General features: G+C 32.4%; 1 protein-coding gene across 4 annotated transcripts in view; it reads right to left on the bottom strand.

Annotated features, from left to right (window-relative positions):
- LOC149772612 (uncharacterized) overlaps window positions 1-18,502 on the bottom strand; it is a 143,257-nt gene that overhangs the window by 51,274 nt on the left and 73,481 nt on the right. For 3 of the 4 annotated variants that reach the window (XM_089947546.1, XM_089947550.1, XM_089947547.1), the window contains exons 7-9: window positions 16,808-17,089; window positions 12,654-12,983; window positions 142-423 (exon numbers count right to left, since the gene is read on the bottom strand). In XM_089947546.1, coding sequence (XP_089803672.1) covers window positions 142-423; window positions 12,654-12,983; window positions 16,808-17,089 — 894 coding nt within the window. The remainder of the gene's footprint in view (window positions 1-141; window positions 424-12,653; window positions 12,984-16,807; window positions 17,090-18,502) is intronic. The other variant, XM_089947549.1, reaches the window with a different exon arrangement.

Here is an 18,502-nt window from a genome sequence, read left to right as displayed (position 1 = left end):
TTTTCATTAAAAATAAAAGTTTTATCTGTGTAAAAAGTACAACTTGTTATCTATAAATAAAATGCGCAACGTCATGAAAATTGATGAATAAATTTCAAGCTGTGATCTGTTATTAAAGTCTACGGAAATGTGTGAACTCACATTCAACATTCAAGATTATTGATTCTGAAACAATACTTCTATTCATCTTCGTGGTATAACTGTTGATAAGTTGGCAGGATACCAGTTTCTCATTGTCTTCTGGAACAAGCTCTTGCATTACTAGTTGTCCCATGCTGTCTTCTGTGCCTCTATCATTATTCCATTTAATACTGGAATTAGGGTTACCATAGTCACTACTGTAACAGTGAAGAGTCCCTGTTCCAGACTCCAGCCAAGGGAATGATGAACTGATTGCCTTCACTTCTGGCTTCTGAGGCGGAACTACAAATATATATATATATATATATATATATATATATATATATTATATATATATATATATATATATATATATATATATATATATATATATATATATATATATATATATATATATATATATATATATATATATATATATATATATATATATATATATATATATATGGTCATATGTTAACTTTTTAATCTAAAGGTATATATATATATATATATATATATATATATATATATATATATATATATATATATATATATATATATTATATATCTATTCACAATAAACCATACCTGTGTTTGCAACACAAGCATGTCGTAGTATATTACCAGTGCATATATCAAATTCCAAATCAAGAAAATTTTAAAGTCTGATAAAATTTTCAAATATTATTTCATTGCGAGATTAAATCCATATACATAATGGAATGGATATCACATTACAGATGCCTAAGTTTAGTGGCTTTCTCTAATACAGCTGAGAGAGTTTCGTAAAAGATCACTCCAAAGTTTGAAATATCATGAAGAATATAGAAGAAATTTAATGAGCAAGAACCTTAAATAAATTCAACTAAATATGCAATGAAACATAAGTGTCTCTCATGCATAATGATGGCAAAGTTAGTAAAAAACGAATAATTGAAAATCAAAATATGTTAGACAATAAAATCCCAACAAGAATTAAGTTTAATCAGGTCATCCACATGTGGAAAGAAATTAGCATAGATCACACAATTTTGCATAATCATACTACAAAGGTTTGCACTAGAAAAGTCTAATTAAAAAATATCCAAACTTTTGACTTTCTAAAATTAACAAATCTCTTAGATCCTTCATTCTCATCAATAACGACATGCCAATTTTTTTCCAAAGTGTGACCTTAGCTTGACATTCTACATACTAGTGTTGAGTACTGAATTAGTTTGAATAATTTGTATATAACCAACTGTTATTATCAAGGGTTTTAATATCTGACTGGTAAATGTTCTGAATATACTCACCTATGTTTTAGAGCTAATGTTCCTCCACAAATTAATTTGTCATCAGCAACCTTTAGATGCAATTTGCACTGGATATAAAAGCTTGCATATGAATATAGATTCAGTTTTGAGTGATAAATTGTTCCTATGTGAGCATAATTTACATTATTGTTTATTTATGTTTCATCAAAACTCATAGGCTTGTTTAATTACCGCTTCAAATATTGTTTCACTTGATCATTTCATAAGCTGTTATTGGAGTACATAAATGACCTATATTCTGTTTGAATTGCTGCATACATCCGGCCTTAGGAAACTTAAATATATGCTAGACATGTACAATGCTAATGATATTTGTACGACTGCAAATACTCCTGTAGAATGTTGAAAAATTTGAATGTAAATGTTGTTCTTTCACTACATTTAACCTGACAGCTGTAAAATTTAATAATATTGCAGACCTCTTGTCTGATGCAATAAGCTCAGGATGGCAAATATTCACATGACAGATGTACATTTAGGCTCAGGCATCAGTAATAATTCCCCCAAAACCTGGCAACTTCCTTCCACTAACAAACCAGATTAAGATAACCTCTGCAATATCAGTATGATCTCATCAATACTACTATGTTTAATGATAAATATCAATCTTCACTTTATATTGTTAGCATTTCCATAACAATGAATATCACTGATGTTTAGTTTGCAATAAAAGTCATGACACAAAGCAAAAGAAGAAAGTAAACAGAATCCCTCAAAGGGATTTCAAATCTTCAAGACAAAACCATTTCATTTTTTCAGCTGTTGGATGTTGAAATGCTCTCTGATATTCTTAAATGAAAAATAAAGATTTACAAATTAGGCTCTGCATTTGCATTATGGATGCCAGGTTGACACCATATTAATCTAGGACTAAGCAAGCATCATTAGAAATCTATAGTTCAACACCTCATGTCAATTGATTATCCATTCAGGGGCGTAGTGACAGTGATATATATTCAAGATAGAGACTTATTGGACATATTATTGGCACTATCTTCAGTTCAGGCAACTATGTATCATAAGAAGTCTACTGGAAAAAATCGCATGTTGATAAAGCTATCCTTCTGGGAGAAGGGGAGATAACAATCCTTTCAAGAAGACCACCATATTGTTGGTCAGTGTGCATCATATTCCTTTAGGACCAACAAGGTGCAATACGTCCTCTTCTTATGAAAACCCTAGTGTTGAAATGACTTTCCTCTTTAAGACAAGCAGAGACAGCATGGTTTTCACGATGACCATCATGGTGGACATATCAGACATAAGAATGGCATCGTATTATTTTGGGACCAACAACACAGTATAAGAAGCCCTCCTTTGAAAATCCACGTTTCTGAGAAGTAACAACTGGAAGATTTTCATCCTGCAGAGGTGGTGATTAGAGTTTACAAATGGTCATTCTTGCAGAGATAAGAAAAGTCAGACTGGCACTATTTTCATGTATGACCAACTAGACATCACATGCAATCTTTCAATTATAACCTTATGCTGGTATAATCATTCATTCGTGGGGTTGCTTGGATATATCTTTTGCACCATTTTCATATAATAAGAAGCATCTTAGCAACATTTCTATGTTCATACAACCGTCCATTCAAAGGGAATAGCAATAAAAAAAATGTGTTCCAGATGGGAGTAAAAAAGCCATGTTCGATATATTGGAAGAATATTTACATTTTGGACAAGTTAGACAGTGCAAGAAGCATTCTGATGAAAACCTCATGTCAATATGGAACAGAAGTGATGATAAGAATTTTAAGATGGTTTATATGGTAACCAAATTCGACATCAGATCAACACCATTTTCATGTGGCATCATCTAAACTCCATAGTTGTTTTACTGAAAACATAATAGTGATAAGACAATGCATTCAGGTGGAGTAGCAATACAGTTTTATGCACCATTTTCATTTACAACCATTTCAACAACATACAAATCTTCTGGTGGAAATTTAATGTTAATATCACTTTCAGTTCTGCAGGAGTAACGATAGCAACCTTTTCATGACGGCTGCCATAGCAGCCATATTGAATGTCAGGTTGGCACCATTTCAATGACTTTTAGTGCAAACTCTATGTTGATATGGCCTTAGTTTCATTAGGAGCAGTGATGCGATTTTCAAAATGAGTGCTGTAGTGGACATAATGGATAAGCTGTACCATTTTCATCTAGGACCAATGAGATCATGGGATATATGTGTGCAATGGTTCATGGCAATGCCCTAAATAGTTTAGGAGTAGTATGAGAAACACTTGACGCTAACAGATGGACGTACAAGGGACAATGATGTGGTATTTGAGCAGTAGAGCAAAAAATAAATCTAGTGGAAGAACCACCTATCCATGATTTGTTAATGGTTTGTTCATAATAACAACATCCAATCAAAGAGGTTTGTTATGTTCTTATTTGTTCATTATCCATGAGTGTAATGTTAACACCGCTAACGTTTGATTGCAAGTTTAACACAAGATGTTTACATGAAACTTTAGTTTGAAATATTCTAGGTAAGCATTGTTTACATCTAGAATGGAATATTCCGGTGTAAATGACTCGCGTTCTTTTAAGTCGTATGTCAAGTGAGAATATGTTTGAATAGGGATTTAATTCATGTTTTCAATAAAACTGTGAGAATTTGTTTTGTTTACAGTTGTGTTGTTGAAATCAGAAATCAATCGAGAGGAACTTGTTCATTTAGTTGCTGTAATTTAATTTAACTTATTAATCATTTAATCTTTTTGAATTTAATTTAATTTAATTTATTTACATTTTGTTTAACTTATTAAGATTTAATTTATTACAATTATTCATTGGAATTACTAAAGCGCTCATGGACTTTTTAGATTAGCATATTACTTCGGATTTTTGTGAATTTATTCAAATTTATTTTGGATTGTAATTTCAGTAAAGCATGAAAGTCAAAGCTGTTGTCATATAAGGACACTCAATACTACAGGAACATTCTATATTTTGGGTCTGTGATAGAACATTTAGGACTGTTTGAAATTTAATTCAGAATGCTGTCATTTTAATATTCTTTGTTGGTTTAACTTCTTGTCATTTTAAGGCCTCGTGTCGAACAAGGCAAAAGCCCAACCGATTAGGTACCTAATAGTTACTAGCATCATATGAAAGATTCCGCACTATCATCCCCACCATACAACACCCCAAGTATTCACAAGACTTACACATACACAGCAAGCATTATCCATTTAAAAAGACAGAAAGCTGATATGAAAATTTGAATCCAAAGAATTGAAGTTTTAACAGCAGTGCAAACCAGTTCTCATGGCTGAAATATGACATAATGCTGGAGTAGTCCAGTACGTTTTGCGAATTATGTAAAAAAACACAACATCCTCAGTCATTGTGGTTTTTTTTTGTTAAATGCCTTTCAACTATGTGGGATGTAACGAATATTACTCAAAGGCTGTACAACCATGCAGGCAATATTCTTCATCGTGTCAGTGCAGAAATTACCTACCTTACGAATGCGCTACAATGGGAGAATGAGGCCATATTCGCCTGCTTTGCTTACAATTGAAACAAATGCTAGTTGAGACATTTTTCAGGTCATCTGCATTGGCAACAAATTGCATGCACATATTTCCAGATCATTATTAATAACACTGCGGCTTCTTGGAGCTGACATAGTTTCATTGTTAAACCTACTGAGCATATTAATGACTATGTAGAAAAGAGTCAAAACAACCAAATGTATTAAAGTGCAATGGCAGGTATCTAACTATTTGAAATTAATTACATTTCAATAATTTATACTTTCCAATGTAAACTAATGTCATTCACCACTGCAGAATTTCTTGACCTAGACATAAATTCAAATACAAACAGTGCGTTCAATAAAGGGGAATTACAATCGCTCCTATTGATAAATTGCTCCCAAGGGTAATATTAGAATTATTTTAAAAAGATTTTAAACAATTGTCTTATAAATTCACAAAACTGTATATCTCAAATCGTGCTTGCTCGTTTGCCGTTTTTGAAATTTTAAAGTGAAAACAGAAAGTAAACGAATGGCTTCATTCAGGTATGTTGCTCTCCACCTCTTGCGCAGCCTGTCAAACATGGTTTGATGTGAGTTTATGCAGGTAGTCGAAGACATGTGAGGAACCAACTTGTAATTGTAAATTACGCAAATATATAGCTATTTATTAATGTTTTTGCATTATGTTCAATCTTTTAGTTTTGTTCTGCACTGGCATCCTATTATAATTTTTGCAACTGTTAAGAATACTTGTATTCGTTTTTATGTGCTTAATGTAGGTCTTTATCCATTTTTCTCTATGTTTAAATATATATATTGTTTTAACGAACATCGGCATGATTTGCTCTTTCTAAAACTTTAAGGGAATTGTCTTACTTCTATTAGCATTTCATGAATTCATAAATTCGAGCTTCGTCTTATATATATATATATATATATATATATATATATATATATATATATATATATATATATACATACATATATATATATATATATATATATATATATATATATATATATATATATATATATATATATATATATATATATATATATATATATACATGCATGTATGTATGAATGTATATATTGCTACTCTCAAGGGGTCTTGCTACTGAGCGCATCAACAACTTCTGCATGAATGTGTCTTGACATCCATGTTTCCCATATTTATTATGTTCGCAAATTCTACAATATTTATCTCCAATCACTTAAAGACCACATGTCATGAGACTTTCATTTCACACCTACATTTTTCCCTTATTTCACGTGTGTATGACTCATCAGTAAGCCTTTTCCAAACTGAATATTAGTACATCTTGCCATGCAGTTAGTTATTGCTATATCAAATTACTACGCATGCATATATTAAAACATTACTGAGAATTCTCTATCTAACGAAATTAGGAAGGGTCCATTTTACGAAATAAATATATTCTATCATAAATTTTCATACTGTACATAGTGACAATTGCTTCTGGAAATTGGCTAGTTAGAAAGGTTGAGAAATATCTTAGCAACACCGACTCCACATATTTAACAAATAAACTCTAACAAAGCCATATAAGAAATGCAAATATAAATAGTACATACAATTACAACATATATGTATGCTTTAGATAATGATCATGCCTTGGAATTATATGCAATGTTCTATGTATTTTATGTTTCTATGTGTGCATTGTCATTAGATGGGTCTAGCATAGATATTTGAATTTATGTTAATGTTTTTATTATGAATATGTATGTTATGTGTTAATGTATGCTAATGGCTGTTTATGTTGTATGTTTAATATGTGTGCATCTTTATGTCTAAAATACTCATGTCGATTTATCAGCATCAGCCATTACTTGACTTTTTATCAGGGTACTAGATTTTCAGACCTAGGATATTGTAACATTAAAAGTTACATACAATTTATTATATTTTCTGTCGTAGAAAGCAACGCCGTATTACTAAGTTTGATGAAGTGTTAGACTTGGCATATGAAGATACGAGAGCACTATTTCAAGATGACTATACCTTATAAAAGGTCCTCAAAAGACGAGTACATTCTAATGTTGACTACTGGCATTAAATGTGACCCATTTCTGATGTATAGAAATTCCAACCTGTACGTTTTTATGGCGTAGACTAAGTGTGCCAAAGCATGAGTTTTAATTACTTTTTATCCACCTACAGCATAGTTTCTTAATGTACGTCTTATGTCCATAAAAAACTTACTGTATTTGCAACTGATCAACATTTGCTTCACTACTGTTTACACCTTATCGACCAATAATATTGTATATATGCAAAATCAATACGAGCTGGGCGGAACTCACATTTAGGTGTGTATAACTGAATCAAGACTACATAGTTTTGAGATTATCATTGACTTATATCATAGGAATGGAAGCTGGAGCTGGATTAATATTATATCAAATATTGGTTTTGGGTTGATACCCAATCAAACCATAGTCTATATGAAAAAACTATGGAAAATGTGGCACCTCTTGAAGTAAGTTCTCAAAGGTAAGCTGATCGCTGTTAATTGTGTTTTATTGATGATTAATTTGATTCAGTCAGTAAAACGTTTAAAAATTTGGAATCATTTATACTGGATTGGGTTAACTTTTGATGAAATAGAGGTGTTTGTTAGACATGATTCCAGATTAGTGTGTACTGGCCAAGTATATGCTCAGAGCACATCTTACACGTAAGGCTTGTGAGCATGGCTTTTCAAGCCAGAACCATTTGATAACATGGGAAATTCTAGACTTGATCATAGTAAGTTAACACTACTCTTCAGGATAAGTGAATATGGTCCATCAGTCGAAAAGTTTGATACCTAAGATCCCATGGGCAAGGGCCACTCTGTCCGACACCCTTCAGGTCTTGAGTACGCAATATTTTAAAGAGACAAAACAAATGAAGTCTATAATGCACTAGTAAAGATAAATCAGATAATCGCAGTTCCTTCTACAGTTTTGCTACTTTAACTAAGTCTTCTGCATTGTGTGATCATATTTTCCTTTTACTCTTACATTATTGCTGCACAACTGTATCATGTGCTGAAGTAGCACATGAAAATATTAACATGTTGGAATATCCGATTTATCTGACATGAGATAAAATTTGTGTTCCCGATCTTGCACTCATTTAGCTTTAGTGTCTATTCATTACTACCAGTGTGTAATATCACTAACAGTGGAAATGGAGTTTTCATACAAAATGGTGAATAGTTGATAATTGAGTTTATAATGGAAATATATAATTTAATATTAGCCAAGACTTAATAAAGAAGATTTAACAACCAAGACATTCAATAAAGGTAAGAAATGGTTGACATAATTTCCCTCAGTCACTTATCATGCTTGCGCAATTCATGTGTGTGTGTGTGTGTGTGTGTGTGTGTGTGTGTGTGTGTGTGTGTATTCTTGACGCTACTTGCTGCCCACTTAAAACTGGTCTAGAATCCCAAATGTACGTCAGCTTTTTGCAAGACTTTTTAACAGACTAAATCACCATGCAATGAAAATTATCAAGAACTGTAACACGTTTTTTTATTATAATGATTATGGTAAATTATAGACAAAACAATGATTATGGTAAATTATAGCAGCCTTCCGGTATATATGTGTCATCTGTCTAAAAACATTGCAATGTTACCTAATAATAGTATCATTATATATTTAATTGATACTAACAATTACAGGACAAACATACTTAAGATACGTGCTTCTTCTTCTAATGAGGTGAAATTGAAATTCATTTCTCATGAATATACTTAAATTGTAAAGAATTAAGAACTTGTTTTAAATTACCATACAATTGATAATTAAATACATTGTGTGGATATAAAGACATTAAAATGTTGTTTTGCAATGTCCAGTACGCAAGTGACAAGTGTGAAATCCAGGGGTTAGCGAAAGAAATTTAGCAGGTATTATCAATTATAGGATGAATCGGGAGACTGTTTGTTTACACATGATCTGTTCAAAATCACAGAAGAATCTACCATCACCAATAATCTGAATAATTCATTGGGAATTAGGGATGGAACTGAACAAATAATCAATTTTACCAAGAGCAAATTATAAATGTAAAAGTAGACATTTTCTTCCAGACTCTCAGCAAGCAATTGTTGTTGCAGCAGGGAAAATGAACATGGCATATACAAGTAATGCTTCGGAATTATTTTATATTTAAATTGGAGACGAATTTTGTAATGAACATCTTGTAAATAAGTTTATGCATATAAACATTATTATTCAAATATTCTGGTAACCACGTCTAGTGCTGGAAATGATTCTAAAGGGCAGAAAACCATGGGATGTATTGATAACACAGCAAAGGCTGTAAGATGCATACGTTGTAGTTTTGGAATGATTGTGGATTCTGGAGTCAAGAATCGTCACCAGCGGTTACTTTCATTGTAAATGGTGTGTCTTTAGTAAAAGCGAGATGGGAGCTAATATGTTAAAAATATTGTGCATAAGAAAATGGGATAAATTATTGCCAGTTGGGATTTCGAGAAAGGGAAATTATTTGCTTTTCAGTTTACCAGTTTGCTATTGTAATTCTCTTAAAATTTTGAGGGAACACATGGAAAACCAATGGTATTTCTCAAATGAAAATATGCTTTATAACTATGGAACTTAATGAAACTGGCATCCCTCATTAGAAACAGACAAACAAGCTAATTTTTAACTTTCAGAGACATGATTCATTATCTAATAATACATTCCATTTCGCATTTCAAAAATACATTTTTTGCAATTGGTAAAAGATTTAAATTAAAAAAATAACTTAAAAGCAAATATTGTGAATCTGGTATACATTTCATAATTTTACTAATTAACTAAGAAGATTAGGAACTGTCATTTGTCAATGCTTCATTTCACCTGACAATTTTTAACCTTGCTACACAGATTAATATGCAGCATGATTGAAAGCGACTACTGTTTTCCTTTTACATTCGACAAATAACCAAAATATCGTTTGCATTAAGGTTTAGGTATCAAAGCATTAAAACAGGAGGTAGATTTTATTTTGTTTTAAAATCATATTTATAATTCCAGTTTGGATTTTTTAAAAATTCAAGTATGCAAAGAAATGACAAGACAAAAAGTATTTTTCTCAATATCGAGTAGTTTTACTTTTAAATTAGGTAACGCATTCTTTCATTTAAAACTATCTCCTTTCCATAATTTAATATATAAAGGAATTGTGACAACAATTCAAACACAAGTAATGTCAAAAGAAAGAGTATTTAAAATTTACATGTCACAATATTTTACATATTTCTTTTCACAATATAAACTTGAATGTATCTTTTTGTTTTACTATTTCACTTCACAAACCGATACTCACTTTTATTGATATGATTCCATTTTGTATGCTAAAATTTCAATTTCGCATTATGAATTTATATTCTTAACAATTAGGAAAACACTTAAAACTTTTATTGACATGATTCCATTTTGTATGCTAAAATTTCAATTTCGCATTATGAATTTATATTCTTAACAATTAGGAAAACACTTAAAACTTAAAGTTAATTAAAGAAAATAGTTTTTAAGTTCATGAATATGCTCAGTATCTGTATAATCAGCAACCTTTAATTGTTAGTGTTTCACTTTGCATGCCAATTGTCCACCATGCAACAGATTATAACTGCTATTTACCTTTCAACAATCAAATAAAACTAATGTTTGAAACAAAATATTTTCAGATAGTTGGAAACAATTAAAAAAGGTTTAACTAATAATGAACCCATTCTACGTTTACATTTAAGCAATGAGTCAAGTGTGTATGATGAACTTTCTTTTTCTGAATGCTGGACATACAAAAATACACACCTTTCCATGGTGGGAAAGTTAGTAAGAATATTAGGTTAACATTGATGAGAGGCACACTCAGCTTCTCTTGAACAGCATACATGCATCGTATTTTTATAAAGGAAAAATAATCTTCTGAAACATGGACTTGTTCAGTCCCAAACGACAACCACTGCTGTTAATAACGCAATGTTCAATCGTTATAGAGCAACGGCAGTAGACACTGTATAGCGCCTATACATGAGGATTAATATACAAACCATAGTAAACAAAACATATTTAATTGATTTGGCAATTGAAATTGTCAAGGATACTGAGCGGGTTAAGGCCATTGATCCAATTTTGCCTTGAATGCATGTGTTGCTGTTTTATGTGATTCAAAACCATCATGCCAAATGTATTCAAATCCTGTATACATATCGATTCTGCAAACAGAATTGGTGCATGTACCTTTTCTCCAGTTCTACTGAAACAAAGTTGTCATGCGATCCTCTGTCTTAGAAAATGATGTTTGCACCCCTCTCTTGCTCTCACTCTCTTTTTTGTGTATGAAAGAAATTTGATAATTCATTAAAATGGCATTTCAGTTGACTTTAAATTAATAATGAAATACAGTTTTAATATTTTATTTTCATTATGTTTTGACTATGCATGCCCAATCAATGTTACCTTAAAATAACACGATTCACTTTTAGATGTAGACCAGAGTCTTGCATCACATGTTTTCAGCATTCACTCAAGACCGGCTCTCTCATTTTTTCTCTATGCTTGAACTCATTCTATGGCTTATTGTTTGTTTTTTTTAAAAAAAAAAGAAAAAAAGATAAGTGCAGATATATTAACATGTAGACGTGAACATCTTCACGAATAATGGCACTTTAAAGTCATTGTGTGAGCACGAGACAGATATGCATGTAACGAGACGCATGCTTTACCGATTATTTCACACCTTTTTTAAAAAAAATTGTGCTTCCATTAAGCAGATCTGATAGTAGTATTATGAAAATCAATCAATTTAATCTCACTCATGTTATAATGATGCTGTTTATACCCTCTCCCATTCCCCTTTGCATTTTTGGGCACATTTTATTATCACAGATGATACAAAAACAAGTGATATTGCCATTTCAAACAGGCAGCTGTCCATGGCCATCATGTTGAGTCCATCAATGGACTTTTCAACTGAAAAATCTCTATGATGAATGACACATTATACACGTGTTGTCTCAGGCATAATAGTCTACTGTGAACAGTAGAAATAGTTTTTTTTTTCTTTCAGCCATAGTGTCCTTTATCTTTGAGAGTTTGACCCCAAAATAATATTGCTCCTTCTTATTCCAAGGCTAAGACATCCACAAAATGTCATCCAGGTATGAGCTGTAGAACCAGCAATAATATATGTGATAAAGCCTTAAAGCAATGTTAATGCTCAACAGTTGAACGGACAGTAATCTGACAGATATAAATTAAGACTGCTATGTCTCATCACCGGTGAAACAAAAATCCATTTCTAACTATTAAATACAGAGAACACCTACCATCCACCTAGCATATATTAGTCCCAAATCAAAACCTAGCTTAATTTGCAGAACAATCTGACATCACATTATAAACCTTTATGTGCAAAATACATTTTGGTAACAAACAATTTTGGACCCAGTACATACGAGTTACTCTAGACCTGTTACCTAATGTTCATAAAAGATTACCAGGTACTCTCAAAATTTACTTTATGGTACAACTGCCTAATCTATTAACACGGCATCCTAAGGTTCTTCTTTTCTTTGATCTAACAGCGAGTCAATACCTATCCAGGTTTCTCTTTTAACTTGACTAATTTTGTATTGATTTTTTTTTAATGTACTTAAAAATAAAAATAACTTACACCAAATATCAGCATTAACTTTATGGGAAAATGCAACCGGCTGCTGACCACCAATGTCCCCTTCACAGAAGATTCTCTTATCCCTGCTGTCTTTCATTAGCGTTAGCGTAATCTCACTAATCCGTACATGCAGACCATCGGTAGCAGTCATCTCTGTATTAGTTATATTATTAGTTAATGGTGTGGTTCCAGACTGAGATTCAATCCACCATCTGATGTTAGATACAGGTCTAGATGGACTGCTGATACATTTCAGTGTTTTGGGAAATCCTTCATAAAACACCATGGTCCCACTTGATGAATCCCAAAATGTCACATTTGAAACTTTCACTGAAAGAAATAGAAGTTAGTTATTCAGGATCAAATGTAATTAAATTTAAAATCTAATGCAAAAAGGACATAAGCAATCGTCAAAGTTAAGCTTTTTTGTATATTGTTTCCAGTGGCACAGGCAAATGTCCCGTAAAGTCATTAGTTATTGCATGCACACTTTCCATGGCATATGATCTCTAATCAATCTTTAAAGACCTGCCTAGGTGGTGCTGTGGGCTAACTCCATTTACAGCACATACATGTTGGGTTAACCCCCTTGATGATTGTATTAGAATATGCAAACCTTCATAAATCTCAAACAGACATAAGCATATAAATATTCTTTAAACAATAGGCATTGTGTACCTGTCAGGTTTTGAAAAGAAAATAATGCAGATATTGAAACTGAGCACATATTTCTTATACCATCTGTTAATGTTGGTCTCATTTGTCTTCTGTTCAATACACTAAAATGTATTTGAGTGCAATGGCTCACCTTGAACTGCTGAAAATATAATAAACTTTTGGCGTGCTCTGTTGATGTTGCGAGATACAATGAAATGCCAATGATTCATTGCTATGTTCAGTATTACCTATTCTCTCATACAGTAACTACTTTGCGCCTACCCCACAGTCTCAACCATCAAAGGAGTTCTGGCTCACATTGCTCCACCCTTATTACTCCCAATGTTCATGAATTGTGTTTCGCACCAACTCGTACTCATAATCATACCAAAATTTAATTGGCATGCGCTGCTAACAAGATAAGAAAACAAACACAAATTAGCTACTCTTAAGTTCACCCACCCATCCCATTCTTACACATGCTATTAATGCTGCTCTCAGCAGATCTTGATATATAATCACTCTCATCACAAGATCAGTCCAAATCAGGGAAATGAGGAAAATAGCAACGATTTGATGAGCTGACATTTAAATAAAACAAAATACAAGCAAAAACTAAGAATAAACTCACTTATGTGGGTATGACAAACTGCAGGAACCACAGACAATTTGTACAAGCATTTCCATTGGTTTGTAAATGTACCATGAAACTCTTTCACATTTGCAAGAAAGTAGCAATCCATTGTCTGTCAGCATCTCTATCATGGCATTTGGAGTTTCCACAATATGCAATAGAGTTATATTTCCATCAATTGCTGGAAGTTCACTATGAGATGTGACTAAAACTTTAGTGTGCAATACTTTTTCTTAAAAAAGAGAATCAAAAAGACAGACTAATTATGAGGTAATTTTGTTTAGTTAGTGAGCAGGGCTGCATTTAAATTCCTAGTTTGAGCTATCCTGATGGAAAGAGCATTTTGAACCAACCCATTTGGGGGCTGGCTAGTTCAAAAACAAGTTCTTACTAGGCTCCTTTAATATATTCATCCCAAACACATGTTTTAGTTCTACTTGATCTATTAGGCAAAAATCTGTCGTTCTTTCAGTCAGAGTGACCCTGACATTTGAGCTTTTGAGCCGTTCTCAATAGAACTTTTTTATCCTGATTTCAGGCCAGCCACACTTTTTTGTATCTGTAAATGGGGACAACTCAAGTTAAAGTGCAAATATCAATCTGGTTTCAGAGAGATATGGATGGACAGATGGATTGATGGCCATGATAACATAATACACTCCACTCTATGGTTCACATATCAAAATCATTAATTCCATTCATTTCAAAATAACAAGCTGTAATTAGACCACGAAAGACCCAGAAAAATGCCAGTTTGTATCAAGTCAACATCACGTAACATTTAACTGATATAATAGAAGATTTTCCAGTAAATTACATTTGTGTAAATCTCCATACATGTGTAGCAACCTTATTTCAGTGATTCTGAACATAGCTGACCCTTATACCTGTCATGAGCAGCAAATCTTGGTACCTAAATTAAATAGTGGAAGAATACCACTAATAATATCTACACAAATCTCTGAGGTTATGCATTTAAGCTATCAGTTTACATGTACTATATTGGTGTTAATGCACAATCAGATCATACATAGCAATGTTGCAGTGTGACATTTTCTGCTTCATTAACTCCATCTTTGTGTGTTCAACATGCGAATCAACAACAATGACCATCACTTTTTTCTTGTGTTTGAATTTAAATGCAAGGTCAAATAGAGTACTAAACATTTTATACATAAGCAGGTAAGTTTAAGACCTGCATGTGAAACAGGTGATTGCTTACTTTTGACTCATGATCGTTGGAAATACCAATTAACATGATGTGGATGCACAGGTCAACAGTTAGAATCTGATATGGCACGTTAAATTTGAGTTGTCAAATATAATGGTGGCCTACTGGGTGCCTCATTATTTGAAATATATATTTATTTCTTCATTTCAAAACTTCTGGACAGGGTCTATGCAATATAATAGCTGATAAATGCCAAATATAACAGTGGCTCATATGATTCAAATGGTGATTTTATCAACAAGTTTCAGCAATCTCTGTCTTTAATAAAATGTGCTTGATAACTCAAGGTGATGAATACTAAAAAATATATAATTGTTCTTTTAAAACATCTGAACAGGCATCACCACATTATATCTGGAATCACATTATCATGCTATAAAGATGGAGTGTTGCCACATATGTGACCTATGTAGTGCAGTATTGTGCAAGGACCCAAAACACACCTGGCTGTCAGATGATTGATTTATGTGCTGGTCAGTGAAGTATTACATACTAAAGGCAATTTCAATTGTTAAAACGCTTTTAACATATACTTACTGTATTGTGACTGAATCTTGGAACATATTTACTATTAGTTTGCAATAAACATGCATGCTTCAACATTCAGAACATGAAATTAAGCATAACATTCGCAAGCAACTTAGATTATGTACGAGATACATGTATTTTGGGTATGGGTCATTAACTATTATGGATATTTAATTTGCATTGTTTGTTACATTTATTTTATTCATTATATGCTATGGATAACATAGAATTTTATTTAGTAGCTGACCTTGTCCAAAATCAGTGATAGTTTTGCAAACAACAGTCTTGCGGTCTTTGTGAGTGAAGGATAAATAGTAGGATCATTATCTTAAGCAGATTGAAGGACATTGGAACGTTTCATATAATTAGACCTGGTGTATGTGAGATTTGTCATATAGTTTATAATGATTCTAGTAACAAACTAATTGCAGTTAAAATTATTCTAGTATAATGAACTTATGGCCCTCATCTGGGGTTTATTTGTATTCCTTAGTTTTACATATAAATCTTGCTTATCTGAAAATTAGTCATTTGTGTGGTTACATCCGAGCAGAATCAATTTTATTATTATTGTGTTAGATTTGATTTGGGCTGAAATTATTTAATTCAAAATTATTCTTCTCTGGAAATACAAATTGCTCCATTATAATATTCTTGGACAGAGGGATTTGGATTTATAATGAAAATAAAATAAGGATATATTCTTGGATTATACTGTTGATTCATCAAAAGACTGTTGGTGCATCATTACAATTCAAGCCATATCATCATTAGAGATTAGAGGTCACGAAAGACACATCAACATCTTCAGTGTTGGAAATTATTTGGAGAGCTACTAAACAAATATCTGAACTTTTTTGTTTAAGACTTGTATTACAAATTCTAGGATTATTTGGGCCTTAATTCACAATGACATGAGTTTTACTTTATCACTTTTGTACTCTAAGGAACTAGATTGTTGAGCTTTCACAGTTATTAATTAATTAGTTTAAGATCATACAGTCAAGATAATAACAGCCATAAAATTAAGCGTTAAGCAGTTTATCTGAATCAAAATGTTATCATTGCTCCAAAGGAGAAACAAAGGTTATAAATTTACTATACCTTTCACAAAAAGCCTTGGTTTTATAGAAATTGCTGGTCTACTTGGATCAATATTGTATGCCTGACAGTAGATCTCGCCGTCATGATCCTTAATCATGGGGGTTAAGGTCAGATTAGCTCCATTACCCATCTTCTGAGATCTGAAGTACCACTCTATTGTAGGAGCAGGCCGACTGGTTCCTGTAACACAGATCAGAGTCGTAGCTTCTCCAGATGTAACTGTCAATGTCCCATCTAAAACTGCATGGCCATTCTTTTGTAGTGTCAACTCAATTACCCTCACTGAAAAGAGGCATAGAATAATTGATATACACTGGTGTGGAATACAAGGAATTCTGATTCAGAGAGATTCCTTATTTCACTACATTGTATACAAGTATGATGATGGGATACTTATCCCTCATTTCTAAGCAGCAAAATCTGGTAAAACAAATATCAGGATATATGTGTCAGTGTTTAATTGTACTACAGCACAATATGATCATATTGTGCCAACTAAAAGCAAAGGTTCGAAAAGGTAAACATGAACAATCACATAAAAACTTGAAGATAAACTCTTCTAATTAAATGCAAGCATGAGGTACCAAAACATTTGCAAATGAACATGCTGTCATAGCTATAATGTCATTATCCATATGGTCAGGATAGGTGTATGGATTGTGCATACCTTTATAAACATAAGAAATCTATGATAAAATATTGTGAAAATAAACATTACATCCCTATCACACCTCTGTACTTTACTTAAGGACATTTCTTTAATAATTACAAGATTCTGTAACTGCATATCATCCAGTTTTAGTATAATATAATAGCAGTTCAAATTTGTATTTTCTTGTTTGTAATATGAACTGCATTGATACCATTAAGATATTTCATATGTCAGTTTTGTACTGAAATTATGCCAGTTACTGCATAATCCAGTACACTGCATTATATTGTATACCAAATCTGCCAGATTATTCAGTTTAATGGGGGAGGAGGAAAGGGCAAAAGAGACAGGTAGAGAGTCATGTCACTGATAGGAAGTTCTGACCTCAGATTTTTATGTCATGTGAAACTGCTCTTGCATGCAGGTATTGGGCAGCCATGTCAGCTATCGCAGGCCCACTTAGGCCTTATGTTTATGGTAGATCTTCTGCATGAGCTTTAAAGCACTTCACGCCAGAATGAGTGTGTCACATTCAGTCAAATTTTCTTCAACAGGTTTATCTTCTTTAAGTAATAGTGGTCTTTTTTGTTGCATTATTATTATTATGCTGAATTATTTCATCATCTTTTATAGCCAAACTATCAGTCAGATTTAGTTTAATGTGGGAGGAGTGATGGGTATAAGGGACAGGTGGAGTGTCATCAAAGTGATAGGAAGTTCTAACCTCAGACTTTTTATGTGAAATTGCTCTTGGGCAGATGTCAGCCATGTGAACTATCTCAGGCCCACTTGTGTCTCATGTTTAGCAATGAATACCATATTGTTATGGCAGATCAGCACCATTTGTATAAACTCAAAAGCTGTTCATGCCAGAATGATTTCCGTCTAATTCGGTTAAATTTACTTCTGTAGGGTTTTCCTTCTTTAAGTTATGGTAGTCTTTCTAGTTGTACATGCTTGGACCAAGAAGCTATCTGTCCAATTTTGGTCTGATTTTACTGAACAGTTTTTGAATAGAAAGCAGTTTAAAGATTTTCTTTTTT

The sequence above is a fragment of the Sinohyriopsis cumingii genome, unplaced genomic scaffold (genome assembly GCF_028554795.1).
Source record: "Sinohyriopsis cumingii isolate HCF-2022 unplaced genomic scaffold, ASM2855479v2 utg001339l, whole genome shotgun sequence".
Lineage (NCBI taxonomy): Eukaryota > Metazoa > Mollusca > Bivalvia > Unionida > Unionidae > Sinohyriopsis > Sinohyriopsis cumingii.
Note: the sequence above shows the minus strand (reverse complement) of the source record. Positions and strands in the feature narration are given on the sequence as shown.